Below are 18843 nucleotides of genomic sequence, written 5' to 3' on the forward strand. Positions count from 1 at the left end.
TTAAGACATGTTAAGTTTTGTGTGTCCAGATTAGGATATTATGAGAAAATATAGGGAGATCTGGATTTTGAACAAAAACCGCTACCCACCAGTTTACCGCCCAATAAAAGCTATGATTATTCAATTAAGAACGGTGGAAAATTAATCAAAAATTGGGGGGAAAAACTCCGCCCGGCGGGAAAAATCGCCATTGCTCGTGGATTCTCGGCGGAAAACATAATCCTCGTCCAATTTAATCCGAGGCTATGAGTTGGGCCAAGGGAGGGGGGAAAACACACACACTATTTTTCAAAAAAACAAAAATAAAAAAACCCCAAAACATTCACAGGACCCTTTTCCAGTAAATCGCTGCAAACGAATTTTTAAAAAAACTTTAATTTGCCTTTTTTCGCAGGGTTTCATACCTACTGCCGATCAAAGGGCTGCTCTGTCTGGTTTCTCCACGGCTTTTTTTCACCAACTACAGATTACCGCTACCACCAAACTCTGGCGGAAGTGTTTTTTTTTCAGTGTTGCATGCCGGTGGTCCGTTCCCCAGCGGTATTTCGAAACCGCCAGCGGAACACTGAAATTTCTACCGGGTGGTTTTCCACCGAAATCTTGAATACTGCCGAAAAATGTGGTGGAAAGACTGATGAAATTCCAGTGCCAAATGTTCATATTGTGCCATTTCTCCACCATAGGAATTGATGTTGAGGCTGCAAGGAAAGAGGAGGAACACAGAATGCTCCAGGATGCCAGGCAGTGGTTAAATAGTGGCAAAATAGAAGATGTAAGGAATACCAAATCGGGTGGTACAGCTCTGCATGTGGCTGCTGCAAAAGGCTACTTGGAGGTTTTAAAGTAAGTGCTTGAGAGATGATAAAATACCATGAAATGTGCTGGCCATAGCATCATTGCGAATATATTTTGTGGTCATCTTTAGTTTATTAAAATAATGTAGGTAGCTTTGAATGTGTTTTGCTTTGCTGATTAAGTCTACATGCCTATTTTATAGCACGGTGATGAAACACAATAATATGGTCTATTTTTGTGCTGTTCTGTTTATATCTGCATTTTTTTCTGTCCTGAAGACATCACTCCTTTGTTGGATGTGGCTGCACGGCACTGGTCACATCCTCTGGTATTTCACCAAAGTGGCTATTATTCACTTATTCACCCATGAGCCTTGACTTGAGTATTGGCAGGAAGTTCAACCATAGAGTGTCACAGCTGAGTCCATTCCTCTCCTTGTTTCATGCCCAAATATGCACACTTTCTTCAAGGGTTGGTGGTTAGTGATCAGAAGTCCTGCCCGTTTTTCTTTATCTTTCACTGGTACAGATACCGATGCCAGTTTGTTCCCTGACCACTGCCGTCCCCCCGCTTCAGAGCGGCGCTCTCAACACAGACCAGCGATTGAATATATGACTTGCCTGGTCTATGGGTCATTTACTCAGAGATTGGCGTATTTTGCTTATTCTTGCAGAACAAAATGCTGAATGAATTATCTGCTTTCTCTACATACATTATCCGCTTTCAAAAACTTGTTTACCATATTTCCTATTTAAAAGTTTTTCAGTAAAATTCCTTGCAGTATTTGTGTGGTATAGCTAGTGCTAAAATATATGTAACCAAACCCAAGTCTCATGTTTCATCCCCCGTCTTTGCTGCGTAAGGCATTCTCCGCTCGGGTAGTAGTCCTGGTGTTGCAATTTACCTCTGCACCACGGGGCTAGGGAGGGGGAAATCCATGCTTTAACTTGAGTAAGGATATGGCTGGGTTCAGCTGTGAGTGCCCCATGTAGCTCAAGCTCATTGGCATGCTTCATACGCAGAGTATTGTCTTATCAGGAATGAAAGGTATGTCAAAAGCAAAATACTGCGGATGCTGGAAATCTGAAATAAAAACAGAAAATGATGGAAATGCTTAGCAGGTCAGGCAGCATCTGTGGAAAGAGGAACAGAGTTAATGTTTTGTCAATAACCTGATTTCTTTCCAGCATTTTCTGTTTTTATTGTAACTGGTATGTCGCTGTCTGTAGCCACACCCAGTATGAGGTTTCGCCTTCAGGAGAAGGCCAAAGGAATAATATAGGGACAATTTGGCAAAATGGGAGGAAGGGCAGAGAAACTGCAGCACATTTTGATACTGGTGCTTCTTTTCAAGGCTCCTAATACAGGCTGGATATGATGTAAATATCAAGGACAATGATGGCTGGACTCCACTGCATGCTGCTGCTCACTGGTACAAAGAAGAAGCCTGTAGAATCCTTGTTGAGAGTTTTTCTGACATGGAGGCTGTTAACAAAGTGGTCAGTTGCTTTTAATAAACTGATTTTCACTGTGCAAACACTTTTTTAAAACCTAAATTTTTGCATTTTAGTACTGGTTGTGAATTAATGTTTACTTAGAATTGGATTGAGACTGTTGAAGTGCATTTCACACACAATACTGAACCTCCTCCTTGTACAGCACCCCCCAATTTAAAAAAAAATGTATCCAATTGGATTGTTTGGAGGGAGGTTCTGTATTTTTCCCTGCCAGAACAAATTGAATCTGGCTGGTCTGCTTGCAGAAGTTTATCCTTTACTATTGAGGGCACTTTAATAGGACATTTATAGAAAGGAGGCCACAGTCGTCCTGGTTGAAAAATATTTTCAAGGAATAAGTGCTGCTTAAATTTGAAAAGAATGAAATGAGAAATATACCTTCATTCAAATGACTACTAGACCTATAACTGTTCATTGTAACTTACATAATATGTTCTTTTCACTTACTTTGTTTAACACTATCACACCAGTAAATGATTGCTAATGGTTAATTTGTTTGAGGGTCTGTTGCCTTCCAGCGACGGGCACACAACCTTTTATATTCTTCACTTGAAGTTCAATCCTGTATATGCCTTTGTGGCCATTAGGTAATGATGAGCAGACGGCAACCAGTCCAATGACACGCTTCCTTAGCTGACAGGAGACACCTGATAATGGCCTAGGGTTATCACTTCTGATTATCTCTTGTGGGGAAGTGCCAGCATCTGCTTGCAGCCTCTCCCACAGTGAAATTAAAAGTATGTTAGATTCAGCACCCCATACACAGTACCATGTGGTGAATCATTAGTAAAACTAGGGACTAGTGGAAATTGCAATGGTTTAGAAAATGTCGTTCACTTTAAAATTGCCATATAATATACTATAATCTAGTTTTAGTTTGGTTTGAGATTTAATTTTTCAAAAATATTTTCCTCTAGTTTCCCAACCAGTTGTTGTATGGCACAAGGAGGGTCTTGAGCATCCAGTGCTGGCTTGCCCACCAGTTATCCATCCTTTTCTATGGGGCAATGTCTACTCTTTTTCAACACTTCTCTTCTCCCTTCTTTTACCTGCACCCCCACCCCTGAACGTCCAGCTGAGAACTGCAGATGTAAATCTAAGTCTAACCACTCCATTTCTTGGATCAAAACTAATTACAATGGGTTAAGTTATCCATATTATGTTTGCAGGGTCAGACTCCTTTTGATTTAGCAGATGAGAGCATTGTTGAACATTTAGAGGAACTCCAGAAGAAACAGAATATTGTAAGTGAGTTTTTTTGACTTTTATTCCACCTTGGTTGACTGCATTTAGCGTAAAAATGAGTGACAGTAACACTTCGATAATAGTCAAATATTGCTTAAAACAGCTATGAAATGTTCAAGTTATACTGTACAATATAAAGACAATGTCCTTTTGAAGAAAAACATTAGCAGTTTTGCAGTTCTGCATACATACCTGCAGTAATAACAGAACCAATCTCTGCTTTATATAAGCATGCAAAGACAGACCCAAACTAAATCATTCCAGCAAGTAGAATTTAAAAAACCATGAGCAAACTACTATTTTAAGTGTTCATTCAGCGTATTGCACAATGCGTGTGTCGCATCTTCCATTGAAAACTCCTGCATAATTACCTCCTTCCCACAGGATTTCCTATTTTAAATGTTTCTGCAACTACGTGTTGCATTTGTATGTAACCTTGTTCCTGACACTTGTCATACATTTAATAGGATATTCCAGTTAATGTGACCGTTGATGACACTGGAATACTTTATTGCATTTCGAATCTTTAAAATATGTTAACATTCTTGGGGCTTCCATGATGTTAATTACAGTTCACTTTCCCAAAACGACAGCTTCACTTTTTGTGTGTTCTGGCCACAGAATGGCTGCATTTCTCAGCTTGCTGGGGCCTCTCGTCCGCATTCCCCTTTCAGCCTCCGGCAAATGCTGTGAATTTCACCTCTAGTTCTTGGCTGCCCTGATATGGCCTGTCTTGCTGACCCTCCATCCCTTCTGTCACATAGCTTACTATCGCCAATGTGGCAAGCTTCGTGGCGCTGTAACTGCACAATCTGACCACAGCGACTTTTTAGTTGCAGTTTCCTTCTCTGTAATTATTGTATCCAAAATAAATTTTCCAACAAATTAAAATCACTTATTTTGCAATAATGTAATTACATTTTCCTTGAATTGTCTGCTTTTTAAATGCCTTCATTAAAGTTTTTACTTCTTGGATGGTATGGCTTGTGATCACGTCTCCTAAGACAGGATAAATCTTCATTTGGAAAGACCTGGATTAATCAAGGATAGTCGGCATGGATTTGTCAAGGGAAGGTCGTGTCTGACTAACTTGATAGAATTTTTTGAGGAAGTAACCAGGAGGGTCGATGAGGGCAGTGCGTATGATGTGTATATGGATTTTAGCAAAGCTTTTGATGAGGTTCCATATGGCAAACTGGTCACGAAAGTAATAGCCCATGAGATACAGGGCAAAGTGGCGAGTTGGATTCAAAATCGGCTCGGAGGCCGGAAGCAAAGGGTAATGGTTGATGGGTGTTTTTGTGACTGGAAGGCTGTAACCAGTGGGGTTCCGCAGGGCTCAGTGCTGGGTCCCTTGCTTTTTGTGGTATATATCAATGACTTGGACTTAAATGTTGGGGGTATGATTAAGAAGTTTGTAGATGACACTAAAGTAAGCTGTGAGGTTGATGATGAAGGCGGCTGCGGATTGCAGGAAGATATCAGGTGGGCAGAACAGTGGCAAATGGAATTCAATCCGGATACGTGTGAGGTAATGCATTTGGGCAGGTCTAACAAGGCAAGGGAATACACATTAAATGGTATGACACTGAAAAGTGTAGAGGAACAAAGGGACCTTGGAGTGCAGGTCCACAGATTCCTGAAGGTAGCAGGCCAGGTAGATAAGATGGTTAAGGAGGCATATGGAATACTTGCCTTTATAAGTCGAGGCATGGAATACAAGAGCAAAGAGGTTATACTTGAACTGTATAAGACACTGGTTAGGCCGCAGCTGGAGTACTGCGTGCAGTTCTGGTCACCACATTACAGGAAAGATGTGATTGCATTGGAAAGCGTGCAGAGGAGATTTACAAGAATGTTGCCTGGACTGGAGAATTTTGGCTATGAGAAAAGATTGGAGATGCTGGGTCTCTTTCCACTGGAACAGAGGAGGCTAAGAGGGGACCTGATTGAGGTGTATAAAATTGAAAGGCCTGGATAGAGTGGATAGGAAGGACCTGTTTCTCTTGGCAGAAGGGTCAACAACCAGGGACCATAGATTTAAAGTAATTGAGGGGAGGTGTAGAAGAGATACGAGGGGAAATGTTTTCACCCAGAGGGTGGTGGGGGTCTGGAACTCATTGCCTGAAAGGGTGGTAGAGGCAGAAACCCTCATCACATTTAAAAGATACTTAAAGTGCTGTAACCTACAGGGCTACGGACCAAGAGCTGGAAAGTGGGATTAGGCTAGATAGCTCTTAGTCGGCCGGCGTGGACACGATGGGCTGAAATGTTGTAAATTTCCATGATTCTGTGAACTCGTTTTGGTCAGAGAAATTTTCCAAGATTATTTTTGCCCTGAATTGGCCTAGGCTTTGATTAATTTTTTGGGCATCTCCCAGGAGGTGCTGCTGGTGGGTGGGAGCATTGAGGGTCATGATGCTTAATTGCAGCATGGCTATGGGATAGGCTCGACAGACCAACTGGTCTTTTCCTCTCCATCATTTTCATATGTTTTTGGGGGTTTCAACTTCTCGCAAAAGACTGAAATTTGTCCAGAGCTGTGACCCTGCTTCCCGAATTTGGCTTGTGTAGTCTGAGCAGGTAACTACTTTTCCAGGATGCATCATTATCATTTAATAATTGAACTGGTAGAATATTTTTCTTTAGCTTCTAGCAGTTTGTACTCACTTTTCATAATTATTTGATGAGGACAAATGCAAAAATGTATTTATTTGAGTTTTTTAAAGTTATAAAGTTTGGGTTTTTTCCTTCCTACCCTCTTCCTCCTTCTTCATCCTTCTCCCGTCTTGTCCAGCCTGCCCCTGTCTCATCCGGTCTTCTCGCCCCCGCCCCTGTCCCTCTTGTCCCTCCGCCCCCGTCCCCCTCGTCTCTCTTTTCCCCCCCCCCACCCCGCCCTCGTCCCCCCGTCTCGTCTCGTCTCTTCCCTCTTTCCCCCCAGCTCCACCTCCCCCCCCCCCCCCCCCCCCACCTTTCCTGCAGCGAAAACAGATAATACTGAAAACACACAGCTGCCCAGTCAGTGTCTATACAGAGTACCTTACAGGCATGCCACATCTCATTGGAATGTAAACTTGAATTATTAACTCTTGTGTTGTTTCTATTTATGTTGGCTGACCTGTAGTGTTTCCAGCAGTTTCTCTTTTTTGCCATGATGTACACTATTGTGTTTCAATTAGTAAAATCTTTCTCACTAAACCCGGTTTATCAAATTTATATTAACGTGGGTTTTGCAGACGTGTCGTATAGTGTTACTTTCACCAAATCGGTAGCATTCTTGCCCCGGAATCTGTGCACAATCTAATTGAATGCAACATTAAAGCATTTCTGCATTGAGAGTGCTATCTTGGGTCTGCCTGCTCAGGTGAGTGTAAAAGGGCCACTGTGACAATTTGAAGAAGAGCAGAGAGTTCTGATGTCCTGGATCCTGGACAGCATTCCTCCCTCAAACAATACCACCCAAAACTGATTATATGTTCGTTCATTCATTTGCTGTTTATTGGACCCAGTCGTGTGCAAATTGGCTATTGCGTGTGCCTACAAAACCAAAATGATTATACAGAGTACTACAGAAAATTATTCATTGGTTGTCTAGCACTTTGGAATGTCCTCCAGGATATAACAGTGCTTAACTGAGTTTCAATGCTTGTGTACAGAATTTGAAATTGCTTTGGATTTGGGACCCATTAAAAAAAAATCTGACAAGGTTTGTTCCTTTTTTTGATAGCTTCGCACTGAGAAACGAGCTGTAAGATCAACACTCATTGAATCAACTGTAAATTGCAAATTGCCGACCAAGCACTTGAGGTATTTAGAATGATGACAAACACACCATTTTCTGTGAACTGCTATTATGTAATTACTTATTTTTGGCTTTGAGATTTAGAAACAGTCGACACCAATCCACCATTGGATTTTAATCACCAATAGTTTTTGGGCAGTCTTTCGGTAGAGTTTCTATTTAACTTCTCTGTAAACCGTTGTCTCCATGGATGTAAGTAAATTTTACTAGCTAAATGTTGCTTGTATTTGTAATCCGATTTTTAAACTTTTACGTTGACAGAATGGTGTAAACTTACTGACTTTCAGAGTCTTTTGCTCCAACTTGGTGTTTTGTGGCACTTGCAGCAATTTTAATTTATATTGAAAAGTACGTAGTGCACGTCACACAATGATCACAATCATAAAAATTTATAGCACGGAATGAGGCCATTTTGGCCCATCATGTCCGCGCCGGAAAGTGAACATAGATCTTGTCTGTATTCTAACCTTGTTGTTAGCACTCTATACACTTATCATCAGTTTTGATTATACCATGAAGTTTGGGGAACAGCTTAACATTTTAGTTTATTGTCATCAGCTAGAATAGACCAAATAAGAGTAGAGCATGGGGTGATTTTCAACTGCCGGCTGCCCGTTTCTCACCTGAAAAACGAGTGGACGGCAGTTTAAAAATGGTGGAGGCACCCTGGCTGCCAGAATGAGGCCCAATACCTGCCTGATGCAATTTTCAGATGAGCCTTTAAATGGGCTTATCCCCTCTCACACGCCTGACTTGCCAGTCAATTCAACGTGGGAGCTGGCCGATTGTCTGCCCTCCCACAACCGACGAGCTGCTGTGAGGCACCCGTTTGGTATCCATAAATTGCCAGTCGTGTTCAAATGAGGCCTGATTCCAGAAATGGTTCGGGCCTCCTGAAGTATGCTTCAGCTTCGCCACACCACCAACTTTTTTGTAGTATTTATATTTTAATGTTGCAACAATTGCGCATTTAAAATATAATCCGTAACATATGGCCCAACTAATTGCTCAGGCTTGTACAGGAGTTTTGGAAAATCACATGCTAAGCTTGATTCACACTATTTTAGTGCATTGGAATCTGTTCCAACAATGCTTAGGTCTCTGTGCTAATTCCCTTTTGCTTTTATATCCATAATGACACATGCCAATTCCTGAACTTTCAGACCAGCTGCTCTCTGATGCATCTCAATATTGACATCAATTCTGACTGGAAATCCTTGGCAGTTGAACTTGTGCATGGCGCTTTATTGAATTTGAACATGTCCACATATAGATGATTTAATATATGGTTTGAGTTTAACTCTTCCTATACTACTTTATAATGTAAAATGAATAGGTTTATGGAGGGAACCAGTCGAGAATAACTACATATGGGAATGAGTTCTCTTGTCCTAATACAGGTTGAAATAACTTCAATATTAATATTTGGCACTAATGTTAACCGGGTATTAGAAAGACTTGCTGTACTTAAAGTAGATAAATCACCAGGAGCAGAAATCGCAGAGGTACTGGCCATAATATTCCAATCCTCCATAGATACAGGGATGGTGCCAAAGGACTGGAGAATTGCAAATGTTTACAGCATTGATCAAAAAAGGGTGTAAAGATAAACCCAGCAACTACAGGTCAGTCAGTTTAACCTCGGTAGTGGGGAAGCTTTTAGAAACAGTAATCGGGTGCAAAATTAACAGTCACTTGGATAGGGGTGGATTAATTAAGGAAAACCAGCACGGATTTGTTAAAGGCAAATAGTGTTTAATCAACTTGATTGACTTTTTTTGATGAGGGAACAGTGAGGGTTGATGAGAGTAATGCAGTTGACGTAGTGTTCATGGATTTTCAAAAGGCGTTCGACAAAGTGCCACATAATAAGCTTGCAAGCAAAATTGAAGCCCATGGAATAAAAGGGACAGTGGCAGCCTGGATACGAAATTGGCAGGAGTAGTGGTGAACGATTGTTTTTTGGGTTGGAGGATGGTATACATGGGTCGGTTCCATATATATGTTTTTTTTAAATTTTGGACATGGGTGTACAAGGCACAATTTCAAAATTTGCAGATTACACAAAACTTGTAAGTATAGTGAACAATCAGGAGGAGAGTGATAGACTTCAGGAAGACATAGACAGGCTGATGAAATGGGCGGACACGTGGCAGATGAATGCAGAAAAATGTGAAGTGATGCATTTTGGTAGAAAGAATGAGGAGAAGACATATAAAATAAATGGTACAATCCTAAAGGGGGTGCACAAACAGAGACCTGGGGGTATATGTGCATAAATTGTTGAAGGTGGCAGGGCAGGTTGAAAAAGCAGTTTAAAAAAAGCCAGGGCTTCATAAATAGAGGTACAGAGTACAAAAGTGTGGAAATTATGATGAACCTGTATAAAACACTGGTTTGGTCCCAACAGGAGTATTGTGTCCATTTCTGGGCACCACACTTTAGGAAGGATGTGAAGGCCTTAGAGAAGGTGCAGAAAAGATTTACGAGAATGATTCCAGGAATGAGGGACTTCAGTTACATTGATAGCCTTGAGAAGCTGGGGTTGTTCTCCTTGGAGCAGAGAAGATTGAGAGGAAATTTGATAGAGGTGGTCAAAATCATGAATCTGGACAAAGAAACTGTACCCATTGGCAGAAGGGCTGACAGGGGCTCGACAGGGTAGATGCAGAGAGGATGTTTCCCCTCGTGGGGGAATCTAGAACTAGGGGGCATAGATTTAGAATAAAGGGCCGCCCATTTAAAACTGGGATGAGGAGGTATTCCTTCTGTGAGGGTCGTGAATCTTTGGAATTATCTATCCCAGAGAGCTGTAGAATATAATGTAGAGCTGTGAGGGTCATTGAATATATTTAAGGTGGAGAAAGACATATTTTTGAACGATAAGGGAATCAAGGGTTATGGGGAAATGGCAGGGAAGTGGTGATGAGGCCAAGATCAGATCAGCCATGATATTGAATGGCGGAGCAGGCTCGAGGGGCCAAATGGCCGACTCTTGCTCCTATTTCTTATGCAATCAGAGGACACAGATTTAAGGTGATTGCCTTTGGTTCTTTGACCAATGTGAGAAAAAATTTTTTGTAGCTTGTGGTTAAGATCTGGAATGCACTGCTGGAAAGGGTGGTGGAAGCAGGCTCAATCTTATCTTTCAAAGGGGAGTTGGTTAAGTATCTGAAGGAAAAAAAATTGCAGGACAACGGGGAAAGAGCAGGGGAGTGGGACTAGCTGAGAATCGGCACAGGTTCGACGGGACAAATAGCCACCTTCTGTGCTGTAACCATTCTATGATTCAGTCATAACTGAATAGAAGTTTCTCAACACTAGTTGTTTTTAAAACTGGTTTTCTCCTGACATTAAAAAAAATAGTCCTGACATTCCTTTTCTGGAATGCTACTGATGCCTATGGATCGGTAAAGTCGGTTTCTCCTGATTTGTTGATATGAATGCCTGACTCGCTCAGGGGCCGAGTGGGGAGATTGGTCACTCAATCTATATTTTTTTAGAAAAAGGCCCAAATTCTGCTCCAATGTGCAATTATAATCAAAACACAGGCTGTTGTATGAGGTACAAAAGCTACTGGAATTCACTTTCCTCTGCTGGTACAAAGTTTGTAAATATTGATGTCATGTTTTGGAATTTTTGATTGTTTTTCTCTGAAGAGTTTTGGAATTTTTTATATATAAGGATTTATTTTAAAACAAAGTGAATTTGCAAAGGTTTAAAAAGAAATTTCACATTCTGCAAGCATTGAAGAATGTATATTAAACCAGACAGGCTGGTTTACAGGATGCCTTAACTCTCCATGTATTTCAGACTGTTGCAATGAGGATCCATTGTCTCATCCCAAGCCCATTATGACCCAAGATGATCCTGGAAATAAAGTAATTAGTTATCTCTTTGCATATTCATGCCAGTTGTGGTGAGGATGCTTCTATTCACATGGGCATGCCATAACGTGCCTGCAAGAGTATGCTTCTAGGAGAGGGAGTAGGCAGTTTGGCCTGCTGCGAATCCCTGCCTGGGACAGTATCGCCGATAACGCCCCTCCATTTCTTTGGACCAGCATTAGCAGTAAAAGAAAGGAGAAAACCTGCGGTGGGGGGTATTCAGATTGGAACAAACACCTTTGAAGTACACTGAAATGCAGGAGGTCAGGTCTTGTAGTTAGAAGTTACCTATAGAAAAGGTACCTCAAAAACAAGCAAGTCAGAACATGAAAGGGAGAGCGTGCAAGCTTTATTATTTTTGCCATTTTTTGAGGGAATTCAAATTGAGGTAACTAAGTGCCAATTGCTTTCACTGTTACTCTTTGTTTACTTGCTGTCTGAAATAAAACAGCTTAACGATTCCTAACTGACACGTTTCACCAAGTAGTTCAGTTCACCTTCAAGATTGAAACAAGGGCATGTGCCAAATACACACTATCCAGTCGAGAGCACAACTCAGTCTTGCTGTTAAACCCCTGTATAATTATGCTCTTGTATAATTAGATATTGGGCAATATGGCCGCATTCCTGAACATAAGATGCTGGGACCACTAATGGATGTGGCCACAAAAAGAATACCAAAAACAGACCTGAAATTTATAACCGATATTGATTGCATTCTGGTGATCAAAATCGCAGCAGAACTTGGGCACTAGAGCAGATCTCCACAATTTCGAAAAGAAACTGCTTTTCTTGTCCAGATTTACATCTGCACAGGTGAGATTGAAGAGGAAGCTGTTAGAGCAATGGAATAGCACTATGGTTTGTACATCACTTAATTCAACAATAAATATTCATTTTGGAAAGCGTTGTTTGATTCTCATTGAGAAGGTTTTGCCTGCTTTGCAAAATTCATTGAGTATTTCCATGGCTCATGGAGAAGACGAAGTAAATTCGGAAAGAGAATTTCAACCTACCTAGCCATGCCTGCTCAAGACAATGAGAAAATACCTACTGACTTTTGAAAAATGTACTGCTTGCATCCTGACTCAGCTATTGCCGAGATAATATTTTCCAACATGGCTACCTACCGGTGAATAAGCAGCCAATAAGAGGTATTCAGGTGCACTTGGACACTGGCTATGAACACGGTAATGGCTGGAAGCATCTTGCTTCTCTCTGACAACACATTTGAACTTAGGAACTTGTGTGGGACATTGGTGTGAACTGTTGGCTGCCTATCCCAGACACAGCACCGCATTGCCCAAACTTAAAAAACAAGTTATCTTCTATATTATAGTGGTTACAAAATTAATTGCTGAAGGATTCTTGTTCATCTCATTGTAATATATTGCAGTAATTAATAAAATCAACCATTTGAAGTAATTTGTATGGTTAATGATGATTGAATTGTTTCATCATTGTTACAGTAAAGACAGCCTGCTTTCTGAAGAAAAAGAAACGAAACGCAAATCACCTGAGCGAGAAAAGGTTGATGAAGAGAGTAAAAAAGATGAATCTAGCAGCTCCAGTTCAGAGGAGGAGGATGATGCCTCTGATTCTGAATCTGAGGTAGACACAGGTAAGCTGAACAGATTTTAACTAGAAAATGCTAAGGAGCAAATCAGAAGAAAACATTTTACAAAAATAAGTAGTTTGGAACAGGCATTAAAATTTAAACTTCCAAAATCTGTATTTTATCCCTCTTTCCGTTCTAATTTTTTCACAGCTCTGAAAAATTTCAGATCATAGGTCATATTTAATGGCAACTGATGCAACTCTATTGTGCCATGTGCATTTAATTGTAATAATGCCTTTTTAGTGCAAACTATACATTATAGGTGGAAACAATAAAACCTATACCCCAAATAACTGCTCATTGTGGAAAACGTGTTTCTAAAATACCACAGTAAAAGCCTAGAGTTATAGGGCTAGAGCCTCCACTTTTTTTGCATGCTTAACACCCACTTCATGCCCATTTTATCGCTGAAATAACACCCATATATTGCCCATTTTGGCACAAAATGGAAACTGACGGGCATTTTTAGGAAACTGATCGGCTGGAGTTACTTTCCCCATGTGCTTAACACTGGGGAAAAAATATTACCGCTCGTCCACTTTTTTGGGGCGGAATCAGCAGAATAGACAAAATCAATTTACGCACTGATTTAACGCCGAGGTTCAATAATACCGCCGCCCACTTTTTTTTGTCGTAACTAGCATATTACCGAAACTAGCAGCCATGAGATCGCCCGGCGTCAATTTCACCACCTCGCACACACATCGCCCACATATCGCTCGCCCAAAAAAACGCCCAGAAGAAGTGGAACTAACCGGACGAATCACAGCGTTATGGATGCCATGTTCCAGATCACATGTCGCATCCTTTCAAAGGCTGTTGTGCTTCAACCTCAGCGGAGTTTGGATGTACTCTGCAGGTCGTTGGAGTTGATGTGAACATCTCTACAAACATCTTGACCATACTGTAACCGATTTGAAATTGAATAGGTGTCTTCGTCGGGACATTTCTTGTTTGTGTCCAATCGGTGGAAAACAGAGAGCTACTGCAATGGGGCCTGTCCTTTCTCACCCTCTCTTGGTGACCAATTACATGCAGCAGACTTGAGATCGCTGAAGGTACACTCCACTACATTATGTGCCCAATGTAAGACGTGACAGACTGATGAGGAGGACCAGACGTTACACCCCCCGCAAGTACAAGGAGAAGCATTCTTGCCTTGACTTGCCCGACACCACCTGCCTTTGGAGACTGCACTTCCACAAAGAGGTTATCACTGAGGTATGCCAGCTGATGAGGGCAGATCTGCAGCCTGCCAGCACCATCAGTACTGCGCTGTCCGTCGAGGTCAAAGTCACTGTCATTCCAAGCCTCGGGTTCTTTTCAGGCCACAGCTGGCGACATTTGCGGACTTTCTCAGCATGCCACATATCGCTGCATTAGACAGGTCACTGAAGCCCTGTACGCACGCAGGAGGGACTTGATCAGCTTCCCTATGACCAGGGAGGCACAGAGTGAGAGGGCTCTAGGATTCTCCAGAATTGCAAACTTCCCCAAGGTGCAGGGAGCAATAGACTATACGCACATAGCGATGCAGGCACCGTTTCAGGATGCAGAGGTTTTCAGGAACCGCAAGGGATTGCACTCTCAATGTCCAACTGGTTGTCGACCACCAGCAAATTATACTGGCAGTGAATTTACGGGCAGCATCCATGCTCACATCCTGCGTGAGAGCACTGTATCTGACTTGTTTAACAATCAGCCACAATATCAATGCTGGATGCTTGGTGAAAGGATATTGTCTCGCCACCTGGCTGTTGACCCCCCTGCGTGACACCCACACCGAAGCCGAGAGGCGATACAACTTGAGCCACAGAGCAACTTGTAAAATCGTGGAGAAAACCATTGGAGTACTGAAGCAGTGCTTTAGATGCCTGGACCACTCAGGAGGCAAGCTCCAATACCACCCTGAGCAGGTAGCTCAATTTGTGGTGGTGTGCTCCGTGCTGCACAACTTGGCTATCAGGAGGGGACAAGAATTGCCTAATGAGTCTGACAGTCCATCTCACCAGAGAGAGGAAGAGGAGGTCGAGGAGGCAGATGCTGACATCGGCCCAGACAATCAGGCTGCGCTGAAGCCATGCCCCCATCCCCTGTAGACCGCATGAAAGGGCCCGTGGTGGCTTGAAAGCTGCAAGAGCCTTACGTCACGAGCTCATCAGTGATCGCCTTGCCTGAAAGAACGTTGGTATTATTTACAAGGCTGACACACTGCTGTGTGTGCAGGTGATACATCAATGGTGGGCATCACCTTGGTGACAGTTAAAGTTTAAGTTGATTGAAGTTAAGTGTAATTATACCCTTTGATAAGGAATCACCAGCATGTAACGGTGCAGCTATTTGAGCCAATGCGCTACAAGGTTTTGTTAAATAAAAAACATTCAAACCGAACGTTGGTCTGAAATCATCAGTATTTCTGTACAAACCAACCCCCCCCCCCCCCCCCCCCCGGCTTCTCCTCCCCACCTCTACCCCTTCCCCTCCTGACTCCAAGCCGCCTGACCAAGAAGCTCCTCAGGCGGTGCTTCATGGGGGGCGGGGCTGTGACAGCCAAAACGCTACTTGGACGGATACGGGAGAGGACGGTCCCGAGGTGGGGACAGCATGATGTTGCTGCTGGCTTTCACGTGGTTGGCAATGGGGGTGCAGTGCCGTGCTCTGGGAGCCCTCTGCCACCAGTGTTCCTGGCTACCAGCTCCAGAGCCTCCTCCATCCCTTCCATATTATATCTTATTTGTTGGACAAAACCTCGGTGCCAACTATGTTCTTGGTGCTTAATAGGCTTTTTGCTACTGGTGAATCTCCTTCGTGCCTCCCACAACAGCCAAACAAGCACACACCACAGTCACACGCACTTGGTGCCTCTGAGCTCCCTCTCTCTCTGTCCCCTCTTCTGTGCATGTCATAATGACCCTTGACCACCTGAATCGTGGGAATCGAGCGTTGTCATGCCGTTGCTAAGGATGGCGACAATTTACGGCAGAAGGTCCAAAAATTTTACGCAAACGCCCATTTCGGATCACTCGAGGTAACGGCCATTTTCAAAAATGGAGACTAGGTGTTTGGGCGAGAAGCTGGCAATCTGGAAATATTGCCCATTAAGCACAAAAGTGGAGGTTTTAGCCCATAGAATCTTACAGCACAGCAAGATGCCATTCATTGTGCCTTTGCCTGCTCTTTGGTAGAGCTCTCCAATTATTCCAACTCCCTGCTCTTTCTCCATAGCCCTGCAAATGTGTCCTTTTTGAAGTATATATGGAATTCCCTTTTCAAAGTTACTACTTTTTTATTTTTAAATCCCTCATCTCTGGTATCATTCTGGTAAATCACATCTGCACTCTCTCCAAGGCCTTGACATCCTTCCTAATATGTGGTACCTAGAAATGGACACACTATTCCAACTGAGGCCGAGTCAGTGATTTATTAGGGTTCAGCTTGTTTTTTTATACTCTCTGCCTCTACGTACCAAGGATCCCATATGCTTTTTATAACATTTCAGTTTTAGCAAAGAGCTTGACTGTCTTTCTCAGTTGGAAGAAATTGACCAGATTTGGAGGATGGTAAGAACCAGCGCACTTTGCAATGATGTGATTCATGTAACTATGGCTTCTTGCTTGCATCAGCATGCTCGTGATCAGGGCAATATTTATTGCTGCAGCATTCCTGCAACTGACTTTTAAACTAAGCAGATTGTTTTTATAATTTCATATTTACATTCTTTTTGAAATCATGATTACAGATTAAAACATTATTTGCTCCTTGGGTTGAATGGCATGAAATTATCTGCAGATAAAACTTTTCATTGTACATATAATTCCAACTTGAAATATGAAGTCTATGCCTTTTAAAACAGTTTTTCTAATATAACACATTCCTGTGAATTGTACAGGAGTACACAAAGTGTCAAGCTGTGTCAAACATCCATTTATTCTTGAAGTTATGCTCATATTTACATTGTGAGGACACTTGATTCTTTAATTTCCAGATAGCCAGAATAAAGTATACGGGAGTCAAATTATAAGTTTGAAATGTTTAACTTCTCAAAACTTGCTCAGGATTTATAACTGATTGAAGTAGGGTATAGTGGGCAAATGAAAATCTAGTTAATAAAACTCTCTTTCATTTGCCACTAAGGGTACCTTGCATTTGGTGGCAATAAATTGATTCATTTAATTGGAAATAGTTAAAACTCAGTGAAAGTTAAAAGCAATGTTTGTTTTGGGATAAAAGTTTTTGGAAACTGAGCTGAAGAACCCAGATTGTTTCTAACTTTTAGGGTTTTTAACGTCACAATCTTTGTTTTTCCACATTTCCCAATCTGAATCTTGACGCATAGGCGGACCAATGTAACTATCCAGTGTTTGCTTAGTCATGATTCCAAGTACCTAATAATAGATATTGTCTCATATGTCAATGCTGCAGAAAAATCTCGATGTAGTATTGATCCAGTAACAGCTGTCACTTGCAAATTCACTAAATATTTTGATCTTGACACATTGTTGTCATCTGCAGATGGAACATCTTTTCAACTTTTCCTATACTTTTCTTCAGCCCAGTACTGAGATAAGGAAAGTAAGATATGGAAGCCTGAATGGGCACCTGGTTTCAGAATCCTAGTTTCAATAATGATCTCTTTATGATGTGACCATGCGTCAGTCGGACGGATTGCTGTTGTCAAACCTCAGCTGTGCATTTTGTTTCATAATTTCTGGGCAGGAAAATGTCTGAATCTTTGGGATAAATTCTCCTAGACTTGGGGGCCCCTTCCTCATAATTCTGTGAGCAGCTCTATCAGTCATCCCACAAGCCCTCGAGGGACAGTTGGATTGAGGAGGTGATAGATTTTTGCGCTGGGGGAAATTGTCTTTTTCTCAACTTTCTCCTCTTCACTCATCTGCAAAATGTTTAGTAAAACCTTCTGTACTTCATTATGATGTGTCCTGCTATGGCTTGGGAAAGCTTGTTGTCAGGTGTTGGAAGTGATTTATCACTCTGAGCACACTGCCTTGGACACCTGGTTAAGTTCAGTTCTTGTAGTTACTTTAGCTGCTTCAGCGCTTTATATAATGGATTACTCTCCGGTCAGGGTGACTTTTCATTCCGTGCAGATATTTTTGATCCCATCCATGTGTTTCTAACCACCTTGCTGTTAGCGTATAAGTACTAATTTCATTAAGCCTTGAAATTTTCATAATTTCTTGATAAGCCTGTAGTAAATTGAGGTTGTGTGTTCTGATGAGCCTGGATCATAATCTACCGTTCACATTTGTAATATTTGAAATTATAGGAGCGATCATTTCTAGGAGTTCTAATAGTTGGTTGAATATTTTTAAGCATGCCTGTTCAAAATAAAGTTTCAAGATTTGATTTTTTTTTTCTTCTACAGAAAAATCAAAGCCATCTATCAAAAATAGTATAAACAGCAAACTGAACAACAGTAACTCGCAGCTGGCTCCCACTGCAGGGCTGTCCACGCGATACACAGCTACAACTGCAAGAAAGGTAAAATGCAACTCTGATATCTGATCCTGGGTGTTTCTATTACTGTATTTTATATAACAAGGAGCAGGAACAGGTGAGTTGTTATATTTCTTTATGTAGGTGACTGCCATGGGTATTGGTAAAGATTCATTTATATACTCAATTTAAAAAATACATATTTTTATCAGTGAGCAATGCCATTGGAAATCTACTAATGGAACTATTATTTTTTTAATTGTTTGAATTAAATTTTTAAATCGGATTTTTTATTTTTAAAAAGTTCCAAAGAATTATAATTAACTTGTGTTATATAATGAAATCTGTTTCCAGTAATGACTAGAACCCCAAGTATGTATCCATTTCTAAATTGCTTTTCATTACTGTGAACTGCTAAATATTAAACCTATTATAGCATCAACCCTAGTACCATGCTTCCCTATCACGTTAAGAAATCACTGTTATCTTGACAGAATATTTGTGGTTCCAATCCTTCTTCAC

At 41.5% G+C, this 18843-nt stretch overlaps 1 protein-coding gene across 5 annotated transcripts in view; it reads left to right on the top strand.

The window, feature by feature from the left end:
• LOC139227840 (protein phosphatase 1 regulatory subunit 12A-like) overlaps window positions 1-18843 on the top strand; it is a 258951-nt gene that overhangs the window by 125050 nt on the left and 115058 nt on the right. For all 5 annotated transcript variants that reach the window (XM_070858917.1, XM_070858916.1, XM_070858915.1 and 2 more), the window contains exons 4-9: window positions 684-843; window positions 2150-2294; window positions 3482-3556; window positions 7285-7364; window positions 12716-12867; window positions 18251-18366. In XM_070858917.1, the coding sequence (XP_070715018.1) occupies window positions 684-843; window positions 2150-2294; window positions 3482-3556; window positions 7285-7364; window positions 12716-12867; window positions 18251-18366 (728 nt within the window). The remainder of the gene's footprint in view (window positions 1-683; window positions 844-2149; window positions 2295-3481; window positions 3557-7284; window positions 7365-12715; window positions 12868-18250; window positions 18367-18843) is intronic.

The sequence above is a fragment of the Pristiophorus japonicus genome, chromosome 17 (genome assembly GCF_044704955.1).
Source record: "Pristiophorus japonicus isolate sPriJap1 chromosome 17, sPriJap1.hap1, whole genome shotgun sequence".
NCBI lineage: Eukaryota > Metazoa > Chordata > Chondrichthyes > Pristiophoridae > Pristiophorus > Pristiophorus japonicus.